General features: G+C 36.4%; 1 protein-coding gene across 4 annotated transcripts in view; it reads left to right on the forward strand.

The window, feature by feature from the left end:
* CEP44 (centrosomal protein 44) overlaps positions 1-11,765 on the forward strand; it is a 23,275-nt gene extending 11,510 nt beyond the window's left edge. For all 4 annotated transcript variants that reach the window (XM_071556253.1, XM_071556252.1, XM_071556250.1 and 1 more), the window contains exons 10-12: positions 55-92; positions 886-997; positions 11,225-11,765. In XM_071556253.1, the coding sequence (XP_071412354.1) occupies positions 55-92; positions 886-994 (147 nt within the window). In that variant the 3' untranslated portion in view covers positions 995-997; positions 11,225-11,765. The remainder of the gene's footprint in view (positions 1-54; positions 93-885; positions 998-11,224) is intronic.
* Positions 11,766-25,343: the final 13,578 nt, after the last annotated feature.

Below are 25,343 nucleotides of genomic sequence, written 5' to 3' on the forward strand. Positions count from 1 at the left end.
CTGAAAAATGTCATCTTTGAAGAGTTCACTAACTTTGTTGCTTTTAAATTGTAGGAGACAATAAGACAAAGAATGGAAAAGATAAGTAAAATGTAAGTAAATAGGAAAGTACAGCAGGAATTTATTTCCCAGGAGGGAGTTGTACTGGACTAAGGCATATAGGGAATGTACACATGTGTTCCAAACCTCAAAGGTCTCTCCATCAGGTGCGGCATTTCCTTATGATTCCACCGGATAATAAATCCACTTACAGTTCTGTATTTGTGGGATGAGTCACTGTTTTGGTTTCTAAAAAAGCAATAGAAAACATTCTTAATAATATTAACTAGAGATTAAAATGTGTTTAGAATTTGGTTGACAAGAAATAGGAATATTAGTTATCTTCTGATAGGGATTCCCTGATACTTGCAACTTTTTTTCCTGAAAAATAACAACATTATCCTAATTCTGCTCTTTATTATTTAAGAAAAAGTAAAAGCAATTTTCGTTTAAGAATTATGATAACTTATTAAGATGTATTTGATACTAATATTGAGATCTGTAATGAATTTTTTTGGTAAGAAATGTTTTTATTGAAGAGAAGTGCATTGTTGTATCATGTTTCTTTAACAAGGGATTTCTATAAGTGTCTGGCCTATAAAAAGGTCTAGCCTTTTCTATGATTTTTAATTTATTGTGTGGTACTTCTTTCTTTATGTGTATGTAAGGTTTATTGATATGTGGTTGGCATTTAAAATACAAACCAATTGCAGAGGAGAAGAGGGAATGAGAGAAAACTTGGTTTCATGCTGCTTGTTAGTATTTTGGAGAATTAAAAAGTTAAAAGCAAGTCTGTTATTTCTTGCCTGATTATAATAAGCATGTGTAAACAACATTTATTTTTAGAATTGAAGAAACCTTCAAATTGTTGAAAACATCAAGCCCACCTCTGAGGATACCTGAAAACACAGATCTTCAGACCTGGTCTCTGCAGACTTATGGATACCAGGAGTAATATGTATGTTTGTACAGCATTCAGTTTTTAATATATTGAATTTATAATGATTACCAGTGCTTTTATTGCTTTGAATAAATATTTTTCTGATGCACCTGTGTATTGATTTCTCTCCCCCCAGCCTCAATTTTCAGTTTTAAGAACTGTTCAGATAGCCTCTCCCCCTCTCCCTGCACTTCTGTAAATTGAAGTCATTACAGCAGTGTATTCTTGTGTTGACATTTGTTAGCAGTGTGCTAAGTATTATGTTTTTTAAAGTGTGGGCTTGAGGACTGTGGTTTACATCCTGTTGGAAACATTCCAGCTGGAACTTGCATGGTGCACCCGAGAGGCATTCTTACATACCATCCTACCATCTGTACTGTGCAATAAATCTTATAAAAACTTACATACATAGTTTCAAGTATGTGCCTCTTTTGCTGTTTTTTTGTTGTTTTTTTAAATATAAGTTTTCATATTGAGCTGGAGAGCACCAACTATTTATGGCTTCCATTAATACTGACAAAGTGGGGGTCAGTTTGATCCTAAACACTAAAATGTGCAAGTAAGTCCACAGACTTTGACTGCAAGAGATGTGTTGAGTGTTTTAGTGCTCTTACCCAACACGTTTTAAGATCAGCAGCACAGATGGGGACCAGTCAGTATACAAAGAAATGCAACATTTTCATTATTTGAAGCCATGCTAAGATTTCTTTTTAGAGACATAAGTAGATGTAAGACTTCGAAAAACCTAATCAAATCAAAGATGTGTGAGGTTTGGATAAGATTAATTAATTAATTTTTTTTTACTCTTTGTCCATTGATAGGCTATCATATCAAAGTTTCCTTGTGCTTTAATACTTCATTTTAAAAGATTTTTTTGAGTTTAATATTACAAAACCACTAGATTTTTTTGTTTGTTTTTTTGGCAGAGACAAAACCAGCTGTTTCACAAGGTATAAAAAGTGATTTATAGGTTTTAACAATAATTATGATTTTTTCTATAACCATAAGGATTATAGATTGACTTTATTTTACATACAAACAGAATAACTTAGAGTGATTCATTATGCTATATAAAATGTAGTTGAGGGTTTTTTTGACTTCTGCAACTTTTTTTGTTGTTTAAAAAAGAAAAACGGATTGGAAAGTTAGATAACATGAGTGTGTTTTGCTCCTTATTTGAAAATAGACCTTGCAAACCACTGTTCATTATTCTAACAATGAAATGAAATGAGGTTTTCTAAATGTTAGAGCAATTCATGTTTTTAAAATAGGACTACAGCACCATCTTGTGGAAATCTTTATACAAAGCAATTATCAAAGGAGTAAGAATTAATATTCTTATACAGATAGTTATTGCTTTAAATCAGTAATGATGAAATATTTTGAATTAATATCTGTCTCTTATTGTTCCTCTTTGCCTTGAAATAAAATATTTTTTTCTCTATGATATTTGGTAATATTTCTGGCAGGAACCAGAGGAATGAATCTGGTTTTTTTGTTGATGTCATGGCAAAAATGAGACGTGGTAGTCAGTATCATTCATTCAAGTTACAGGAATTTATCGTTGAATGCATCTGGGGAATGCAGCAAGAGTTAGGTGTATGTGTGCAGTTCAATATCTTCTCTGTTTAGTGCTACAACATTGAAAATCCAGAGCTTCTTCCAGCAGCTTAAATGCATAAATAGTAATGAAAAGCCAGAATCAAGAACATGGACAAACTGAAGTGCATTATTGTCTTATAGAGGTTAATTTTTTGGAAAAAAAAGAGAAAAGATGATCAAAATATATGAGAAGCTACTAATATTTGGGGAATTTATTGAGCATCATTGTATTAGAGATGCTTAAAATTCTTTACTAATCAGTGAACAGGGTTTAAAACAACTTTTTCTATCACCTGCTTGTTTTGACACTGGGAGTTAGCCAGCATTTCGAGTAGTCATAGTTTTAATATATTCTGACGTAAAATTATTTTATTTGTTAATTATTTACAGTTCTCTTTCCAAACCCTTTATGCCACCTATAGTTTCTGTTCACTTTTTTTCTAGGATCTTTTTTAACTCTGGTGAAAATATCTTTGTTCACTTATAATGCCAGACAGCAAACTATGCTGCTTCAGGAAAGGTCTTACATCTGCAAAAATTGTTTAAAGATAGTGTGTTGCTTCTGTGGTATCTAGGCAGATTTCTGTGGAATGGAGATCTGTGTTGTGGTGTTTATAGGGTATACTTACAATTATGCACTCTGTCAGCTATGTCAGATAAGCAATCAGTAGAAGGATACTAATTAAAACACTTTTAACTTGAGTGTTTCAAATGGGCAAAAGAAGTTATACTAAAACCATGATATTCCTTCACCTGAGCATATCCTACAGCTTGTTTAATGAGCTGTAGTGAATTAGTTGCTCTGTTTAGGCAGTGTGACCTTATCTGAGAGAAAGATGCTATATCTGTCATTGCAAAATTTACTCTATAATATCTGAGCAGATGCTTGGAGACAGTGAGGCTTTTTACCCTCTGGGAGCAAACTCTCTGCTTACAGGTTAACAACAATTAGCAGTAGTGTGGAGCACTGATGCTCTAATCCAGCATTGTGTGTTTTTCCTGTCCCCTTTCCCTTTGCAATTATTGTAACGAAAACTTAGCTGTCAAGCAAAGACACTTCATAATAGGCTCCAGAATCAACAGAAATATAATTTTGCTAATGTTAGGTTTATAGTGATTAATTTTTAGCATAAGCAATGTCAAGAATATCATGCCCCTTGGTATTTTAATTATAGATGCAATTATATTTCTAAAACATACTGCTAGGTCTTCATAAATGTTCACATTTGCATGTCTGTTCTCTTCTTACCTAGTGTTGGTTCACTGCAGTGCATTTGGAACTATGAACTGGATTAAGAAAACTGCAGTTAGAGTGCCTTGAATACTTTCTGTGAATGCTGAGAATAGTTTCACGAAGCTTAAGTTTTTGGCAGCTTAAGGGATTTCCTCCCAGTGCTGCTCATTCCCATCTGTCTGTGTTATGAACTGTGTTTTGTAACTGATAGGACTTAAGTATACACTTAGGAAAATACATAGGGAGGGGTATTGATTGTTGGGTTTGTGTGGTCTTGGGGTTTTTTTGGTGTTTTTTTTTTCTGATTCATCTCAGGCCTGTGATCCAGCTTATGCCATTGTAGACAAACATTTGTGCCTGAACTTTCAGTAGGAGAAGCATGCTGTGCTCTCAACAAGTAGTTGGGCAGCAGGAGAAAGAAATGGGTCAAGCTGATGTTTTATTGCTGAAGGTTGTTTTCTCTGAGCCCATAGTGAGCTAGAAGTAAAGAGATTCCTCTACAGAATCCCAGTGTATGTATTCATGAAAACTTGTTTGATTTATTTTTGAACTGACTGACTGAAGGGGCAAATTTGTGTCTGAGAAAAACATGGAAAGTAGGGTTAAAGGGAGTCTAAATCTACACTTTTGAATTGGGTCAGTTTTCAGGTTAAAAGTTAAAATAGCTCTGTTTCTTACATGTCCTTGTGATTTTACTTCTTTTTTTCCCCTGGCTAGTTTTTGTGGATATAGAGTCATACCTTTCATATATTAAAAATAACCACAAAAACTTCTGTCCTGTTGCTGGGTAAAATGACCATAAGATACACAGGCAAATGCAATCCTTATGGAATATTTTTTGAAACTTTCATATTGGGTAATAAACGTGTATGAATGTGTTCATAACACATTTGAAGTGTTTCAGATAGGTAATCACACTGTATTATAAAAATATGAAACAAATTCTCCTTTCAACCTTAGTCTAACTGTAAAGTGATAAGCTAGATAATATAGTTAATTGAGTTTGGAGCAATTTATTGTTCTCAATATAAGCAAGTTTTAATATGCATGAAGACTGTTTTAGCAGTGCATATTGATGTGCTTCATAGGTGATCAAGTAGAGGGCACCAAGCCTTTCCTGTCATATTGACATCATCTGGAATTGCATAGTGTTTATATCATTGCATAAGTAATTTCTAGTAATTTTGTTGTCTGCTTTCTCTAAAATTAAGTGATTCCCCCTTGTTTTTCTCCTGAGAGTATTATGTGGTTTGGTTCAGTGTTTATGCCCACTTTAAGAATTACTTAAGAAAAAAGCTAATGAAAAAAAATGTAGCCTGGTTTTAAGAGTTCTTGTAATTGAAATCATCCCACTGGAACCTATTGAAGGAACTGAAGAGTAGATTCATGAACTTGAGCTTGTATGTTAGTATTAACTTAAGCTTCAGCTTCTCATAGTTATATAAGTAGTTGGCAGCTGTGATAATTTAAGATAAAGTAGTTGTGCTTTCGTGTGAACTATGGAAAAATAGATACTTGTATGGTGGGAGATAATTAACTGGAATACTTTAACAAGTTCCATTTTAAGCTGAGCTATAACAATTTAAGACCAATGACTCAAATTTTCTGTACGTTTTTTCATGTATCTGGGAGAACATTTCTGTATTCTCTGTATTACATAATAGCCTTTTTCGTGAAAATACACTAGCAAACAATTTATTGTTCTAAATATTTAGGGATTGAATGTCATATTAAAACTGTTAAAATTTTTTGTTTGAAACTGATTTTGACTTGCATAATACTGAGTTATGAACTGATCATAAATTCTTCAGTCTTTTTCTAAAGTTGTCAGTATAAAATATCCTCTTACCTCTATAGAGGGAAGGGATACAACTGCTACATTGCTTTAGCATGAAAAAAAAGGCAATTATGTTGGTGATCGGGAGGGACTGAGATTATTGTTATTTCATAGTTAATTTCATGACTTCAGCCCTGAGTGAAAGTATTTTTGTTGCAGGCATGTCTTTTATATGTGTTTGGATTTTGATTTAGTGAGTTTCTGAGGGTCTTGTCCCCATCTTGAAAGATTTCACATAAATATTTACTAACTAATACCAATGTAGAACTACAAGTTGCAATCTGTAGTTTTTCTGGTAAGGTTTGTGAGCATTGCTGTACAGGTGTAGTTTCACCTTAGCAATAAATTAGATAAATTATGATCTATGAATTCCTTCTTGCTTAGAAGAAAAGCTTTGTTGAGGAAAGAGCAAACTGAAGTCCTAATAGAGATGTTTATGACCTTGAAATATCAAAACCCAGAATATGAAGGTCTTTCCTGCTTATTTAAATAAGGTCCACATAGCAGGAGATCAGGGGATTCTTCTGGATGAGGTAAAAATGGAACTAAAAGGAAAGCAGGAAAAAGACTCTGGATGAACCAAAAGCAGGACATATTTTATTTAAGTAATGCTTTAAAAGCTACCTTCATATTGTAATGTGTCTGTCAATCAAGCAGCTTGAAATACTACAAGGGTGCTTTTAATAAAAAGTATACTAATTTTGAGAACCATTTGAAATTAAAACAGCTCAAATAAGCAGGGAGAATCCACAGTAGTGGTGGTCAAATGCATAAGACAATGAAATACCTCTTTTCATGACCAAGACAGCATGATTACAGCTTAATCTCCAAATGCAATGTGCAGGAAGAGAGGAGTTGGTTCAGACTCCTTTATTCCTCAGAATTTCAGCAAACTTTCCACCCAGGAATCCCTCTGTAACTAGGAGAGTGGAGAGCGGTGATTTTAGTAAGAAGATGATTGATGTAATTCTGATTTGCACATAAAGGGGAAAAAATGAGGCTATATTCCTTTGGAGTGAGGTACTTGTACTTGGAATCCGAATTGGTGTTTCTGTTCAAAGCCTATTTTTGATTTTGTTCTGCTTCCAGGATTTAGGTAATCCCCTCTGAATTCTTCATGCTTTCATCAGAACACTGCTAAAACAAAAGTATAAAATTCTCATGCTTCAGAACGTAAGTCATCGAGGTGAAGGAGGAATTTGTGTCCAGTGCGTGTGTATTTGATGAGGTGTATAGAGGGTTTGTGGAAAATGGAATGGGATTTTTGTTTGTCTAAAAGAAAAAATATGGTCCAATATTCATTGCAAATATTAATATATGTTAATATCTCCTTAAAAACAATTTTAGCATAATATAAAATTATAGTATTATATATTATGATTTATTATGTAAATTCTGTATTGGTATGTTGATTGATAATCTCAAGCACAAATAGAGGCTAGGCAGAGTATAGATTGAGAGCAGCAATGAGAAGGAATTTGGGATGTTGGTGGATAAATAACTTGACATGTGAGCAACATGCACTTGCCGCCCAGAAGGCCGACTGTACCCTGGGCTGCATCAAAAGAACTGTGGTCAGCAGGTGAATTGAGGCGATTCTGCCCCTCTACTCCACTTTTGTGAGACTCCACCTGGAATACTGCATCCAGCTCTATGGCTGCTAACATAAGGACATGGACCTGTTGGAGAAAGTCCAGAGAAGGGCCACTAAGATGATTAGAGGGCTGGAGTATCTCTGCTGTGAAGACAGCCTGGGAGAGGGGATTGTTCAGCCTGGAAAGGGCTCCAGAGAGACCTTAACAGCAGCCTTCCAGTACTTAAAGGAAGCTGAAAAGGGACATCTTGTGAGGACATGGAGTGATGAGTCAAGGGAGAATGTAGGTTTAAACTGGACATTAGGAAGAAATTCTTTGTTGTGGTGAATCACCTGGAACAGGTTTCGCAGAGAAGCTGTGGATGCCCCATCCCTGGAAGTGTGCAAGTTTTTTGAGCTACTTGGCCTAGTCGAAGGTGTCCCTGCCCATGGCAGGGGGGTTGGAACTAAATGATATTTAAGGTTGCTTTGAACATAAAGCATGCTGTGATTCTGTGATAATTATCTATGAGGAAGCAGTGCAGACGTAACAGTGTGAAATGGGTCAGTTCAGCTCAGGGGAGACCAGATGCAAGAGAGGAGCACATTTTGATCAAACTGAATTGTCTTGATTGAAACTCAGGGCAACACCAGAAGGCAAAGACAGGGATGTGCATTTGGGGGTATCTAGCAGTGAACTTGAGGTGAATATCCTCTTGGCATTAAGAGCCTGTGGTAGTGCATTACAGTATTTACAGGACATTACCTTCAGTTTTCTGGGGACTAAAACTAACTTCACTACTAAGAACTTTATTGTTATTTGTTTGCCTGCACAGGTCAGTTTGCCTCTGTTATGATTTGTGGTGTGAGTGGATACTTTGATACTTCATCTGCTATTACAGTACCTCCTCTGAAAGGCTATTTCCAGCCTTCTTTAGGTCTGCTGGGGTGATTTTTTGAGAGCTGTAACATTTTACAATATATATGACATCTGGCCTAGTATCACAGATATCACAGTCACCTTGACTACAGTGAAAGCTAAGGTTGTGGTGGGGAGTTTGTTGGTTTGTTTGAGGAGGTTTTCTTTGGGGTTTGTTCGTTCGGGTTGTTTTGGGTTTTATTAAGGTGTTGCTGAGCAGCCAGAGTTGTATATATCTATATTTTAGTTTTCCTGTCTTTAAGACAGCCATAGCTACATAGCTGTATAATAATAACAACACATTATATAAGTGAAACTATTGATACTGTTCCTAGATCTGTAAAGCACACAAAACACTTTCATCAGTGAATTAGTAACTTTCAATGACATCATTAATCTTTAAATACCTTTCAGTGCTTTCTATAATATTTGTAATAATGCGAAAAAGAAGAAATAAACAGATTGCTAAAGAAAACCAAACACTGGCACAGTAAGAGCCTCACTACTAAAATAGTCATTAGTACACAAAATTAGTTATTTTCAAGCCTCTGAATTACAGCAAAAGGAATTCTGGCAACTCCTTATTTAGGTGTTAGTGATATGTTTGAATTGATGTAACAGATGCATACTGCTTAGAGATCCTAGTCCTTTCCCCACTGTTGACTTTAAGCTTTCATTCACTTTCCTAAGCCTATTGTCACCTCAAGAGAACTGTTCCAGAGTTCCATCTTGGAACAAGTGTTTTGACTCTGTGGGGAACCATTACAGCCATATACCAGTGCAGGAATGGCAGGTGTTCCTGAGAAAAGCAGCAGAAACAGGACTTGTTTGGCCTACCAGGCAGTCAAATGACATTGCTGCAGCTTCACAGTGAACTATTGTGTGTCTTCTCATTATCAGCTATGATTGCTCGTGTCCTTTATTCCACTCCAACCTTATCTACTATGTAGGTCTGTTTCTATATTTTGTTCCAGGTTTTAAAGTGCTACGGTTTATTTAACATATGCTGTTCCAGTACTAGTACAGGCGTTTAGGAATGGTACTCCCCAGTTCAGTACCCAGACTGAGACTCTCCAAAATCCACACTGCTGCTCTCTCTCGTTCTTCCCCCCTGTTTTCCCCTCCCCCTCTCTGTTGTGGTGGGATGGAGTTGAGAATTTGAAGCGCAAAAGTCAAAGACTACGGGTAGAGATACGAACACTTTACTGAAAACAGCAATGAGATAAGAAAATAAACAGTAAAACCCAACAATATTAGTAACAAAAGTGTACAAAAGAGAGAGTGATTCACATGCAAAATGCTCACCAAGCCAGACCTGACCACAGCTGGCACCACCCCTCCACTCTCTGGCTTCAGACCAGTGCCATGCTACCCCAACTGCTCCATCCACCACATTTTCTTGACCAGAAGAATCCCCCCCTTCTCCCCAAAAGAGGATCCCTTTCCTCTGCCCCTGGCAGTGACATGAGGTGGTATAGAATAACTGCTATGTCCTAATTGTGCCCCCTTCTTGCTACTCCAAAAATTATCGCTGTCCTAGCCAGAACTGGGACAGACAGCAATATTACTTCTGCACATGGTTTCATAGACTTTTAAGTCAATGTGAAGGTGGAATACGACATTATCATGAATCTTGTACAAATCACATACCTGTAAATGAGAGGAGAAAACAAAATTTGACAGGTAATTTAAAATTGCCTAGATGTCAGAGAGGTTTTTGAGCTTTAAACCTTTCGTACTGACCTCAGCAGCACACTTCAGCACATAACTAACTAAAATATCCCCTGAAGTTGTTGTCTTAATTACTCACTTAGCTCTTCACTTGCAGTGTCTAAGTTATCAGTCAATTGAGTAGCCCAAGTTATGTAGTTGCACTATCTCATGTATCCCACAGTGAGTGTTGCATGTGTATTTTTTGTTGGAACTGAAGGGAAGAATATGCTTAGAAATATATATAAAATGTTCAAAACATAATTGGCACTAGTTTTTAACAGAAATGGTAAAGTCAGGTACAGAATATCTGAACTCAAGATTTCTATCTTAAAATGGGCTCAATGCTTTCCTGTTAAAAATTAAAATTGTATTAAGAGTGATTTAAAAAATAACCTCGTGTCCCATATAAAGTAAGCTCATTATTCATGCAAAAATGATGTTTTAAAATCTAAATGTTGTCAGACAATTTGCTGAAGGATCATTCTTTTTTTGTTGCTCCACTGTTAGTCATTATGCAAAATAAAAAGTTGACTCTTTTTCAAATAGATTCTGAATAAAGCCCATAAAGTATCATACATGTTTTCTATTTCAGTGTAGTTTATTGGCAAATGTAGACAGACTTGTCTACTGTAATATAAACAGTTTAGTCCTTAAACAACACATTTTTCATATAGGATTGACATTTGCTGCTTTTTCGAGATAACAGTAGCCAGTGTTGTCTTATCAGAAAAAAGTATAGCTGCAGTTCTGTGAGTCATGAGGAGGATAAGAGTAACTTTGAATATGGTGAAGCAAGGCCTTTATATTTGAGAAAAGATTACAGACTAAAGAGCTTCTCCATAACCTGATAAAATCAGCCCTTTCTTTCCACATAAAAATTCTCAAATCACTTAAAAATATGAACTTAAGATAAAGATGTTAATTTATACAGCTTATAAAAATCTCAAGCTCTTAAACAGTAAAATAAAAGCTGTATGCAATTTGAAAAATATTTAAAAATTGTGGTTTTTTAATAAGAGAAATTCAATTTAATATTAAGTTTTTATTCCTCCTATGGCCTCTTATTTGTAACACTGAGCCTATGCTGCAGCTATAATCCCTCTAATTCAATTTTTTTCTAACATCTAAGAAAAGATACCCAAGAATGTCGATGATGAATACGTTATTGCACATAATGGTGGATAGGCTCAGTTAATTCCAACTCTCTTGCTATTATTAGCAGGTATGTCACATAGTCTATACTGTAAGTTGTTAGAACTGTTTTTGTAACTGAAAAGGGGGTTTACTCCCCTTTTACTTCCTTTCCTTATATTTGGCCTGCTAATGTTTTCTTTCTGTACAAACTGAAGCTATGTTTTCTGTTTCAGAAACTGCTTCTTGCATTCAATGTCTGGACTCCATAGCTGGAGGAAGAGAGAAGAGCAAGCTCATTGCTTCTGCTACCAGAACTAAAGCTAATTCTCTTTCTAGTTTTACCTTTGCAATTTATTTAATTGAAAAGGAAAAAAAAAATCATCCCTGCCCTTATTTAAGGACAAACAGAATTTAATTAATTTACTCTGTGATTATGTGAAAGAAAAAGAATCAAAAAGCAGGATCTTTAAGAAATGAGAGAAATACTATTTCTGGCCGTATTATTGTAATACAGCTTTTAACATACCTATTACGTTAAGCCCTGGTATTATCTTTTCTGAATAGCACTTAAGCTGATCTTTTTTTCTTTCCTTCAGTAAAGAAGAAATTGTTACTGGTGTTTTTTACTATATTACGTGAATATGTGAATATTTTTCTTGCCAATACTTTCTTTTATGTCTTCCATTTCAGAGAGAGAAGCTATTATTGTGATGGGTTTTGTGTACCAGTGAATCTTGGAGAAATAGAGGGAATAAATAAACAGGATCATTCAAGTACTGTGGCTAAAGTGCTGTTCTTGTTACCTTCATTCTATTCTATAGGTAGAGATTTTTCATCACTTAGGATAATTTTTCAAAAATGTTGGCCACTAGGGACATTGCGCAGGCTCTTGCAGAATGTGACCCATGAGAGGTCATGGTCTAGGAAAGGTAAATCTGGGAAATATCCCAGGGAAGCTGTAGATAAGCATACAAGTAAAATTATGACTGTGTTTATCATTTGCATGACTGGAGACAAAAAACAATGCTTGCAGAACATTAACAGGTCAGCAGGACACTAGCATGAGTATGTCCAATCTAACTTGAAAAGGTGTGAGTTTGGGATTCTGTAGAAATCATATTCTCTACTGTTTTTCTGTTTGAGACCTGAATTCTTCACAGCAAAACATAATATCTCTGAGATTTTCTAAAGGGGCTATTTTGCCTCCTAGACTCATCTATACACCCACTAGCTGCCTTTTACATAGGGAGAATTAATCCACCACTGCAAAGTTAGAGTTGTAATATATCTTTAATGTTTGTCAGCATGGAACTTTTTCAGTGATTCTTTTTTCACTCAGTATTTTCAGTAAATATTTTTTCAGCATTTCTCATCTTAACAGTCTGAATATTATCAGTGAAAATGATCATATCACAAGATAACCAGGTCTTCTAGAACATTTATGAATAGATTTGCATTTGATATTTCTACTTTGTAGCAGTAGCTGCTCAGCAAAGTCTGTGAAAAGGGTAGTACACTTTAAATCTTTGTCAAAACAGTCTTCTTGTAAGTTTTCTTCAGCTTTCTCTTGTCTGACCATTAGCTAAATATCACTCTAGAAATTTCAGAGATTTGTCTGAAAGAAAAATTTCCAAAATTCAGGAATGATTGTCATTGTCAGAACCTTTTCCGAATTATAGAATTGTATATCCATGTTTCTTTCCTTACTTGTTCCTCCTGATTTATCCAGGCAAAGCAATTTTATCTTTTCACTTTCTTTTTACCTTTCTTAAGTCAAACATTTGGTTCTTTTTGGCATTTTAGATCCATGTGAAATGTGATCTGTAATGGAGAATATTGGAAACATAACATTAAACAGAAGTTCTCACCTAAAAATCCCATTAAAATAAAGATGCTGAAGAGAGGTTCTGCTTCTTCTTTTGAATTCTCTGAGGCTATTGTATATCTAATATTTATATGACTTGAAGAAAATTAGACATTTGTCACAGATAAGTGCAAAAAGACAATATAGATAAACTTAATGGATTCCTGGGAATGATCATACCTATCACATAATTGCAGAAACTGCAAGTTAAGCTGAGTGCAGCATCCTCCAAAGGGAATAGAATTTCATACTGTCAGTAGTGTAACATAACTGATTACTTGGTACTTAATAGCAACTTTAACTTAGAGGTATTGATTTTACATTTAGACTCCCATTAAAAGGATAAACACCTTTAAACTAAACTGACCACTGAGTTCACTTAACCACTGTGTCTATTTAGTATGAAAGACTTCATGCATTTTTTCCTCTTTCTTTTTGGTTTCTGAGGTCCTGTCTGGTACTAACAACTTTTAACAATTGTCTGCCTGACAAGGGAGAAGGGCCATGCAGAGGTCTCTGATGAAATCGAGGAACATAAAAAGCTCCTTATATAGCTAAAATTGCATCACATGACCTGTGAGAAACAGGTACCACTGCAAATTCAAGTGAATGTTAAGATTCCTGTCAGCAAAGGCAATAATTTCAGCCCTTTCTTGCAAAGCAACCAAATAAAGTATTACTCAAACATCTGTCAGCAAAGACTTGAGGGTCTAACCCTCAGCTAAACTAGAAACCTATAATAAAGGACAGCTGGTCCAAAATGTTTCTACTTAGACAAGACTTCGGCACTTCTTTGATATATTGGGGAGTAACATTTGTGACATAATTTTCTAGAAATAATCTGTCCTACCTAATTTATGCAGTCAGTTTAACTCTTCTTCATTAGACTTTTTTATGTTGTGTTATAAAAATTATCTGCATGCGAATGTGTTGTATTTCTTTAAAACTGCTCAAATTTGCTTTGCTAGTTTTTCTTTGTAAAGAAATGAACTATTTAATAATTCTGAGATATTCAGAAGCCTTCTGATCTCCTTTCCATATCCCTGTCTTATACCAAGCCACCAGAATGTAATTCCTTCCTTTTATAAAATGGTAAATATTCTACTATTTATGTGTCTTCTTCTTCTACTTCAATGTGCATGCTTGCTATTTCAGCCTTTTGTCAGAGGGATGGGCTTGATTCCCTTAGATTCTTAGATTTTTTAGGTACTCCAATGCTTCCAGAAGTTTTTCAAAGCTCAAGTTCATCTGAAGTCTGAAAGCTTAGAATAACCAAGATTTCACATTGCATTTCTAAATGAGGTAGAAGGTGAAGGGCTTTTTTTAACAAGACATTGTCACTTCAGGAGAGAATTTAACTGTTATGGTTGACTAGAGATAGGAGATTTAATTTACTTGGAAAAAGTAAATGAAAGGCCTCTAACAAAACTCATAGTGCATGCCATCATATAATTACTTCTAACCTGAAACTTAGAGTTGTTTTGGGAAATAAAAAGTCTGAATCCCACAGGAAACAGGGTCTTTGTCTTCTCATTTTTTTTCTCCTGTCAAATAGGCCTATCCTAACAAGCTTTTGAATAAGTACCTAATTGTTAAAACTTTTTACACTCCAGTTTGTCTTGCTATTCAAACTTGAAGTTTCTTAATTTCTTATATTGCAAAAAGCCTGTTTTCTCTTGTAGCCTTTCTGTATGGATCCCTGATTCTTTTTCAAGCATTATCTAGAAATTTTGTTGAGGATAATTTAAATTGCCAGTTGCTTAAGGAGTGAATCTCTCTTGTGGTATCACAAGGAAGGATATTTTTTGAAAAGTGAATACATACAACTCCTTAATTTCTCAACCTTGTAGATAGAAATCCTGAGAAAACTAGAATTAGTGTTAGCTGTGTTACACGACTGTCACTTTTCTCAAGAAAGTGTAGAAAGGTTTTGTAGATGAAAAGAGGTTAATTGGAGTGAAAAATTTGAATAACCTGAGCAATTACTGACTGTTCAAAGGATCTTTTTTTAGTTCACAGTAAGATGTTTCTTTCATGTTTGAATGTGATTTGGCTATAGCAGGGCCATGTTCTTGGTTCTGAGGTCCTGAGGAAAAGTGACCCTTAAGCATTGTTGACTAACTGCTTGAAGATAAATGATTTTTTTTTCAATGTCTCTAACCCTACATTCATTTTCTCATATCTCCAGGTATACTTTTATGTTACCTTGACCCATCTTAGCATGTGTGAATATGACTTCCTATAAATACCTGAGGTACATTGTAAGTTATTGCTGATTTTGAGATAGTTCTTCTTCTTGTTTTGTTTGATCGTTGTTTTTTAACAAACTCTAAATTGTTTGTAAAACTTCTATGGATTTTATGCAGACTTTTGGCTTCACTGTATTTTAAATGAGGTTTTTTTGTATGGCATTAGTGCTTGAAAACTGAATGATGTATAATGTACTTATGAACTGTATTTCTATGTCCTGAGGGACTTTGCAATGTTCTGCTATTGATGAAGTAGCTTGAACAGGACGTCCTTTACTTTAACAGTGACCTCTTATACTGGCTGGTTCAAAATACAGTAGCACTTACTGACTTGCTTCCTAATGACATTAGAGCTACTGCAAGCTTCCCCTATACTTAGAAAAGAAAATATTTCATCTCTATCGTGTGTCTGTCAAACATTTTTGGAATGGTTTTTCCTGTAGATGGAATAATAGAATAATAGAATAATAATTAAGTAACATGTAAGTTTTGTCATCTTCCTCAGACACATTAATAAAATTATATTTTAAGCAATGGATAAAGATGTCCCTTTTCAACATAAAATAATTTTCTCACTGAAAATTTTCTACTTCCGCTAATTGCTGAGGGATGTGTAAATCCATTTCTAAATATAGCACTGATTGAAGATGCAAAATCAGTTACAATAAGCATGTTCATGTAATTTTGTTATCTATTCTAATGTACAATTTATGAATAACTTTCTTCCACCAAACCAAGCTAACAAACCCCAAATATCCACAAAATCCTTTTTCCTGTTTGTTTTTCTTTTCAGAAAAACACCCAGACTGCCAATAGTGAATCAAATTACTGCTGCACAGTATTTCAACATGTTCTTTCTAATGTTCAGTCCATCTCAGAAAGATGGGTTAATTCCTGAATGAGACATTCACATTGTGTTATACACCTGTCATTGAATCATACGAATTACAGGTGTTAAGCCTATAGCAGGTCTGAGTTTTGCTGACTAGTTTTCAGAACTGAGAAGAAAGAGAAAATTCCAGGACTTGCTGCCTGTTCATGTTTGCATATGCACTGCAATCTATTTTCTAGTGCTAGAAAACCTGAATTGATATAAAAATTTGAAATGTGGTAAGATAATTAAATTATTTGAACTCCAGACTTGGAATTTGATAGGTTAAATCAGCACAGAACCAGGGGTAATTGGCAAAAATGCATTGGCAGATAAAATGTAAACAGTATTTCATGATAATTTAAAGGAAAAATATGTCCAAATGAGTGTGTTTAAGTACTTTAAAAATAGGAAAATTTGAAGAATCAGTAACCTTATTAAAGTAAATATCATTAAACACCTATTGAAACTAAATCAAAATGATCAGAACATAATCACTAAAACTGGGCTATTTTTAATCAATGCATTATTATCTAATAGTGGATGTTTTACTGGGTCCAAATATTAAACTCACAACACTTCTAGTTGAAATCTACATTACCCATCTGTTGTTCTGAGATAAATACAAAGAGAAATATATGTCTCTAAATACCTTGAGTCATAGAATGGTTTGGGTTGGAAGGGACCTTAAAGAATATCTAGATCCATCCCACCTGCCATGGGCAGGGGCAGCTTCCACTAGACCAGGTTGCTCAAAGCCCCATCCAGCCTGAGCTGAACACTTCCAGGGATGGGGCTCCACAGCTTCTTCTTTTGGAAACCTGTTCCAGGGCCTTACCACCTTCCCAGTACAGACTTTCTTCCTGATATCTAATTTAACTTACCGTCTTTCAGTTTAAAGTCATTTGCCCTTATCATATGACTCCATACCCATGTAAAAAGTACCTCTCCTTGTCCCTTTCAGGTTCACTGTAGGTACTGGAAGGCTGCTATGAAGCCTCCCTGGATGCTTTTCTTCTCCAGGCTCAATGAACCAAATTCTCTCAAGTCTGTCTCCATAGGAGAGGTTCTCCATTCCTCTGATCACACGTGTGGCTCCCCTGGACTTGCTCTAACAGGTCCACATCCTTCTTATGTTGTGATCTCATAGCAGGGCCTAGTACTCAAGGTGGAGAGTCACACTGGTGGAGTAGAGGGGCGGAATCACCTCCCTCAGCCTGCTGGCCAGGCTGCTTTTGATGCAGCGCAAGGTACACTTGGTGTTCAGGGCTGCCAGTGCACATTGCTGTAGCATGTTGAGCTTCTTGTCCACCAGAGAAAGCAATCTGTGATCACAGAATCACAGAATATGCCAAGTTGGAAGCGACCTACAAGGATCCCTCCTAGCCAACTTAGTCCAACTCTTAGCCCTGCACAGGACCATGCCCAAGAGTCACACCATGTGCCTGAGAGTATAATCCAAATACTTCTTGAACTCTGTCAGGCTTGGTGCTGTGACCATTTCCAGTGCCCAGCCACCCTCTGGGTGAAGAATCAAAACCTGCCCTGACACAATGTCGGCCCATTCTCTCAGGTCCTCTCACTGGTCACCACAGAGAAGGGATCAGTGTCTGCCCCTCCTCTTCCTGTCACAAGGGAACTGAAGACTGCAATGAGGTCTCCCCTGAGTCTCCTTTTCTCCAGGCTGAACCGACCAAGTGTCCTCAACCATTCATATGACTTCCCCTCAAGGTCCTTCACCATTTTTGTTGCCCTCTTTTGGACACTGTATCACCTTAATATCTTTCTTATATTGTGGTGCCCAAAACTGCACACGATATTCAAGGTGAGGCCACCCCAGCTCAGAGCAGAGCCGGACAATCCCCTCCCTTGACCAGCTGGCAATGCTGTGCCTGAGGCCCCCCAGGACATGGCTGGCAAGGAAGGCCCTGGCTGGTGCAAGCAGTTTATGAGAATTTGTCAGGCAGTCTAACCCAGCACTGTGTCTATAGAACATTTAAGTTAATTTTCCTTCTAATTAGGTAAACCTGAAGTATATCACTGACCCTTTACCTTCCTGGAATTGAAATTTAGAACATAATATGAGTGACTGAGTTGCTTGCTAATTGAAGCAATCAGTCAAGATAATGAGGGAGGATTTTCTAGTGAGTGGTAGTGGTTGGGGGATAGGAGAGACATTCAGGAACTCATTGAAAGTAGAAACATGATTAGTGGGTACTGACTTGGGAGGATTTGTGCCAGGGTTGGCAGTGAAGAAGTTGTGCACTCTTCACTAAGGAATGAAATTTGAAGAGGGCATTGTTTATGTTTGTTGCACTGAGCTGTTTTATACTCCTATTAAGAAATTTATTTTGATATATGGCAATCATAGAATTACTATTGGCTTAAATTAGAAAGGTAACTGCAAGTTCTAATTTAAATTGAATCGTCACTTCAGTGTGGAATGTTTACTTGCTTGCTGTAGTTCTTACAAGTAAGTATGCGATCTGGATGGTGTTCAGCACTCATTAATCACTTTTGCATACCCCTTTTACAGCTGGATTTTCAAATCTGGTTTTAGAGTTCATTTAACATGCCTTCCAGAAAGTAAATATGTCAGTAACTTTTGGTTTGTTTTACATACTCCTTCTGATAGTTTAACTTAGTACAAATCTATACTGCATTCAAACTTTGTTCAGAGTTGGTCAAGACTAGTTTCATTTCAGATTATGGAAAGTAATTCAGAAACACCTGGAGCTGAGATTTATATTCTTACCTAAATTCTGAAAGCACTATATTTTTACAGCTCTTCTGAGGAAAGGCAGGAACTACATTAACACTTGTTAGAGCAACAGTTAATGCAATGGTGACTGTAACTTAAACCCTCAAATATTCATGTTAAAATGTAAAAAAACCCCAAAAAACCACAAAGGGAAAGGGAATAAATATAAATATTTGTTCTTTAATGAAGGAAATTAATTTTTCTTCTTTAAGGAAAAAAACAAGTTATAAAGCATTTCAGAGACATTAAAGTAATTTGAGCAAGGTTTGCTTCTTTATTTTCTGCTGATCCAGTATTGAAAGTAAAGACCTCAAGTCCTCCTGGAAGTTATTTCACTGGAATTAGTATGTGCAGATTTTAAATCCTCACAGGTTGTGTACACCAGTCATAGACTTGGAAACTAGTTTATTTCTCAATTGAAATATCTCATTGAAAGTTAGCCTGTGCTTAGCTTTTTCTTCTGGCAGATTCAGATTCAGTATCTTGGAAATCTAGGTTTCAAGTTGCAAGGATTTGAAAACATCTAACTTTGAGTGGTTTTGTATAGTAATGCTATATCATTTAGAAAATTTGTGTCTGCATAAAGTTGTGCTCATATTCAAAACCTCCTCCAGAGATGATGAAAAAACACTGTTTGTGGCCTCTTAATCTACACGGTAAAATTCCCTTGCTTAAAGAAGATAGTAGAAGACCACTAATTGTAGAAATTCTGGAAGGTTTCAGCACTTCAGACTGCTTTTCCAAACTGTAAAATAGTGAAATGATGCCATCTTTTGCTTTCTTTAGAAAAGTTCACTCAGCTGGAGCTGTCATTCATCAATGACAGCACTCTATTCAATATCATTTCACTTGAGTAAGGGTGATAAATCATACTCTGCAATTTCTCCGAAAAGCATAAAACTGTTCCAACACTACATCTGTTAAGAATATAATGCTAGTCTTTCCATACAGGAGAATGTCAAAGATTTAATCATAACAGCACCATTTACAGGTATCCATTCATGTATTTGGATATTTTGACTAAGAAAGATTGGTTACTTCCTGAATGAGAAACAAATATATCTTCAGATAATCTCTTCTATCCAAGCTCTTTCCTATGTAAAATGGGATTTTGAGATGTACTTGTTTAAAATACCTTCAGTAACTTGAAAGCAACAAGTGTTTCCAGTATTTCTGCAGCTGTGTGAAATGTTTTGCACATAAAAATGAAGGTGATCAATTATGGTTGCACAAAAGAGGCAAGCAAATTCTATTAAGACTGTCAGCAGAAGTAAGTGTTGTAGCTTTCTTGAAAAAGTTAAAACATTTCCTGTTAAAAGCACCACAAAATAAAGTTATGTATTTGATTTTTTCTTTTTTTTTTTCTATGAGACTGTGATGCATTATTTTTGTCTGCCTGAAAGAGAAAAGAGACCAAAAAAACCCTAGTTTGTGAAATTTCTAATTCTGCTTTGCAAAATGTTGTTTCCACAGCAAGGCCACTTAACAGCATGAAGTGCTGGAGTTGCTTTGCTCTGGTACGTACTGTCTAGCAATTATGGAGACCAGTGTTCCATGGACTAGAAGCCATACATTAAAGCAAGCTAGACACTTCAACAGAATGAAATGGTAAAGACTCAAGATTTTACAAGTTTGACAGGTCATGTCATTGAACAAAGAAAAGGCGCAAGTCCAACAATGATGAAGACGCTTCAAGACCACCTAAGGGATGAAGTCAGGAGACAACTACCAAAATTCGAAGCCAAAAGGAAAGCTCCACCCAAGATTTCACCCAGTCATTAATATGGAAATTGGAAGGTGTTAACCATGAACTTAAGACTATAAATGGCTTATTGTACACAGACAAGTTAAGCAAGTTTTTGCCCAGTATGAACTGGCTTCCCTCCAACGTTGTCAATAAATGCCTGCTGCTAATGGAATACAAAACTGTCTCTTAGCGGTTCTTTTTTGTGGCATTTTTTGCTATCCCTGCCTCCCGAAATATGTTCTGGAGAAAACCAAATTGTTTTCAAGTATTGGAGTGAACTAACAAAAGTTGACAGATCTACCTTCTTCTCTGCCACCTAAATCTCCATGACTCATTTATACATTGTCTTGTCTCCTCTCCCTGTATTGTTTTCTGCCCTTAGCCTAGTTAGTGTTATGAATAGCTCTTACTCCTTTGCAGCCAGTGTGACCCTACGGTATATATTCTGCATGCTTTGGTTTGGGTTAGACCCAATTTGGCCATGTAAAATGAATACCTATCAGTAGTTCGAATGTTATAGTTCTCCCAACTCAGCAGCTGGCAAATGGTTGTTTTTGTTAAAACTGACCAATTTAATGTTCCAGAGGTATCTGTAAATGTATCAAATATGTGACAAAAAATGAAAACAAATCTAGTTCCTCTTGTGAGGCTAGCATGCAGTCAGTAGGAAACTAGTTTGATAATATACTTTATCATCTTATCATGGTTTGTACTTTTAATTTCACACTGTGGCTGCAGTTTGGACGAAATGATGAGCATTGACCTAGTTTGCGGTGTTGCAAGCTCTTGGAAAAGGTTTTCAGAGAGAAATATTTCTCAAAATTCTATGCTTGTAAATGCCTTGCTTTTCTTGATGTGTGTTTATTATTCATATACTTTTCAAGAACTGAAATATTTTCACTGGTTAAATCATCATATCTTCCATATGATGATTATTTTTAAGAATGCATCTATCTACATTTTTTAGTAACATTAAGTGTGGTCTATCTGTTATATTTTATCTGAATATGAACAAAGATGTTGCCTTATAAACTGGAGTAATAGGACTGTTCAAAAGGGTTATTAAATTATGAAGAAGGTTGGCATCAACTTAAGTTAGGTTGCCTAAGCACAAAACTGTCTCTCAAAAGCCACCAGAATTCAAAAGAAACATTAAAATTAAAATTCATATAGTCTAGAGCTCCCCAAACTTGAACATCTCTTTGTGTCCAGACCTAAACAGTGCTGAGAAACATTTCAAAGAGTCAGCATCCAAATCAAACCATCTCATTTACAAATATTTCCTTGAGACTTGGACTGATAGATGTCCTTGGAGCCCACTTACTGGGCTGATCTGCTTTGTAAGATTAGTGGCAGGATTGGATGAGGGGAAGGCTGTGGATGTAAGCTACCTGGACTTCATCAAAGCCTTTGACACTGTCTCCGTAGCATTCTCCCAGAAAAGCTGTCAGCCCACAGCTTGGACAGGTACACTCATCGCTGGGTTAAAAATTGGCTGGATGGCTGGGCTCAGGGAGTGGTGGTGAAAGGAACTAAATGCAATTGTCGGCCAGTCACTAGTGGCTGTTCCCCAGGGCTCTATATTGGACCCGCTCCTGTTTAATATCTATCGATGATCTGTATGAGAGGATCGAGGACCCTCAGGAAGTTCGCAAATGACACAGATTTTGGGTGGAAGTGTCAATCTTCTGGAGGGTAGGAAAGCCCTGCAGAGGAATCTGGACAGGCTGGATCATGGGCCAAGGTCAGTCGGCTGAGGTTCAACAAGGCCAAGTGCTGGGTCCTGCTCTTGGCTCACAACAACCCGCTGCAGCACTACAGGCTGCAGGAAGAGTGGCTGGAAAGCAGCCTCGTGGAAAAGGACTTTGGAATGCTGGTCGACAGTGGCTGAACATGAGCCAGCAGTGCGGCCAGGTGGCCAGGAAGGCCAGTGGCATCCTGACCTGTATCAGCAATAGTGTGGCCAGCAGGACCAGGGCACTGATTGTCCCCCTGTACTTGGCACTGGTGATGCTGCACTTCGAGTCCTGTGTTTTGGGCCTCTCACTACAAAAAAGGCATTGAGGTGATGGAGCATGTCCAGAGAAGGGCAACAAAGCTAATGAAGAGTCTAAGTCCTATGAGGAGTCACTGAAGGAGCTGGGGGTTTTTAGCCCGGAGAAAAGGAGTCTCAGAGGAGACCTTATTGCTCTCTACAACTACCTGAAATGAGGTTGTAACAAGGTGTGGGTTGCATCTTCTCCCAGACAACTAGCAACATGATGAAAGGAAATGGCCTCAAGTTGCATTAGGGGTGTTTCAGCTTGGACATTAGAAAGAATTTCTACATGTAAAGGGTTGTTAAACATTGGAATGGACTGCCCAGGGAGGTGGTGGTGTCACCACATCCTAGGAATGTTCAAGAAACAATTGGATGTGGCACTCAGTGCTAAGGTCTAGTTGAGAAGGTGGTGATTAGTCAGTGGTTGGAGTCAGTGACCTTAGATCTTTTCTAATCTAATGATGTTGTGACTTGGCTTTTGTATTACAGCTTAGAACATGTGGTAGTTTCCTCAGCAGCAGGAATGCAAATATGTGGCTCCACTTTCAGGGATTATCTTAATCACCAATTTGTAGAGTAGTTCCCATAAGGAGTATGTTTTTTCTTTTTTTTTTTTCTGCTTCACAAGTCTATTCTTCTTATTGCATTATATGTACCACTACAAGGTAAGCAGTCTTGGGATGCCTAGACCAGAATTTCATGGATTTTTTGTCGTTAGGGTCCAGAAAATTTTATCTGGATTACTTCATAAACATCATCATCATGGGTGTTTTAAAAGAGAAAAGTGCTTTCCTTGGTAGGTACTTGTAATTTGAAGGTTATAATCACAAATAGAGAGAGGTAGGTAAAACATCTAAACCACAAAGAAGATTTGTTTTGGTTTGGTTTTGTAAGAGTTTTATATAAATGGCTTCAAGAAAGGAATGAATGGCTGCAGTCAGGGAGGAAACGCATGGGAAAATCTTAAACTGACTTTGCTGTCTAAAGACAAGACAGTATATCATGTAATTGCACCTTAATGCAGATGTTTGGATTCCTTTGTAATCCTTTGAGGGAGGAGCAGGTCAAGTGCTTAAGACACTGACTGCAGCACCTCTAAACTTTATAAATGTGAAATTAAAATTTATTGGACTGTGAAGCCCTTCACTGTCCCTGCCGAAATTATGTGATCTCAGTAGTACAAAGAAAATTAATTGTTATAATTTATTTTAATACTTTTGCATGTAGTCCCAATCATAAAGCTCCATGTTGTCCTACCCAGCAATTAAGATATTAAAATAAGGTTATATGTAAAAACCTCCAAAACCTAACAAAAACATATTTACATAGAACCCAAAAGATATTACGTACTTTGGAGACAAGTCTGCAGGTTACTTTTTTCTTTTTTCCTTCAAGACTAGCTTGAAAACAAAAGCATGAATTCATCATCCTTGGTTTGTATTCAGAGAGATGTTTTGTGAGGAATCAACTCTTCTCCCTGCCACTATGCTCTTGGATCTTAAGTGCATGTCATGTGCTTTCCTGATTTGGGACCTCTGTCAACACATAAATAGAGAGTAAACCAGGCAAGATTATAAAGTGAGTTTTAAATAATTGCTTAAAGTAGGAGGATGGGAAGATGGGGGACAGCTGCTTAAGGAACATCATTGTATGATAGATACTTGCAGGTGGCATGTGTGTATATTTGCAGTTATCCTTCTTAAGCAGTCCTTTTCAAGAAAGATTATATGCACCAAATTTTGTTCCCATGATTTAATTTAAAATTAAACTGCTTTATTAATTTTATCTACTTTCAAACAGCATAGATTCAATTGAAATGTGGATGCCTTTATTTCCAAAGAGCACACTTTGTTCTACTTTTCTCAGAACTGTTTCATGTTTTCTTTTTAATGTCTTTTCTCTTTTGTTGTCTTTTGAACAAGTGCTCACCTGCTTCAATGGATCTAAACTTACTACTAAAACCACCCCTAAATATATAACAGATGCAGAAGTGAATATAAGTGGAAACAGTTGAATAAGAGAAGCAGACCCAGAGCTGTCATCAAGCTCTTCACAGTCACTAGATTTTTTTTTTTCACCTGCTCATGTAGTGCTTGCTCAAGACCTGTTGGCAAGACTATATTTCATCCCTCACCATTTTTTCTGCCTGTACCTCACAGGCTTTTTCTGAGAGTTTGTGACTGTATTAGATTCATCTTTAAATCCTGCTAAATGTGTGAAACAATGTAAAGTGGTTGCCATTAAAAAGACAAATTTATGTGCTGCCAATCTTTTAACTTGAGCCTTCTTCTAAAGTTTGTCCTTGGAGACTCTATGGAATCCTTCCAACTTGTGAGAATCTGGTGTGGGAGGGTGCATGTCAACTTGGTGAGGAGACCAGTGTAGGGCTAGGAGTTTGTGGCTTTGTTTTTTCCACATAAACAAAATGAATTTTGTGAAGAAGTGGCAAACATTTTATGCAGTATTTTGAGTCTTGGTACAGTAATCATAGACATACAAAAGCTATTGAAAATACCATGGTCCTATGTGTAAAATTGAGAGCAAAAGAAATTCCATTTATATTTCTTCAAAAAATGTTTTTGAAAGCAATAGATGCTTGCTGTTCTCATGTTCCACATGTGAGAGTTGTGTTTACAGAGATTTTTCTACATATACGATGAAACTTCTGGGCAAGATGGCTATAAACAAGGTGCAGAGAATTTTTGATTTGGTTACAAAAATAAGTACTCCAGAAATAATAATTGCATGGGCATTTATTTTCTGCCAAGAGTATTCTCAGATTCCTTTAAACACATCAGACTTTGTTGCCTTAGTTATTT

This window comes from Pithys albifrons, chromosome 5, assembly GCF_047495875.1.
Source record: "Pithys albifrons albifrons isolate INPA30051 chromosome 5, PitAlb_v1, whole genome shotgun sequence".
Lineage (NCBI taxonomy): Eukaryota > Metazoa > Chordata > Aves > Passeriformes > Thamnophilidae > Pithys > Pithys albifrons.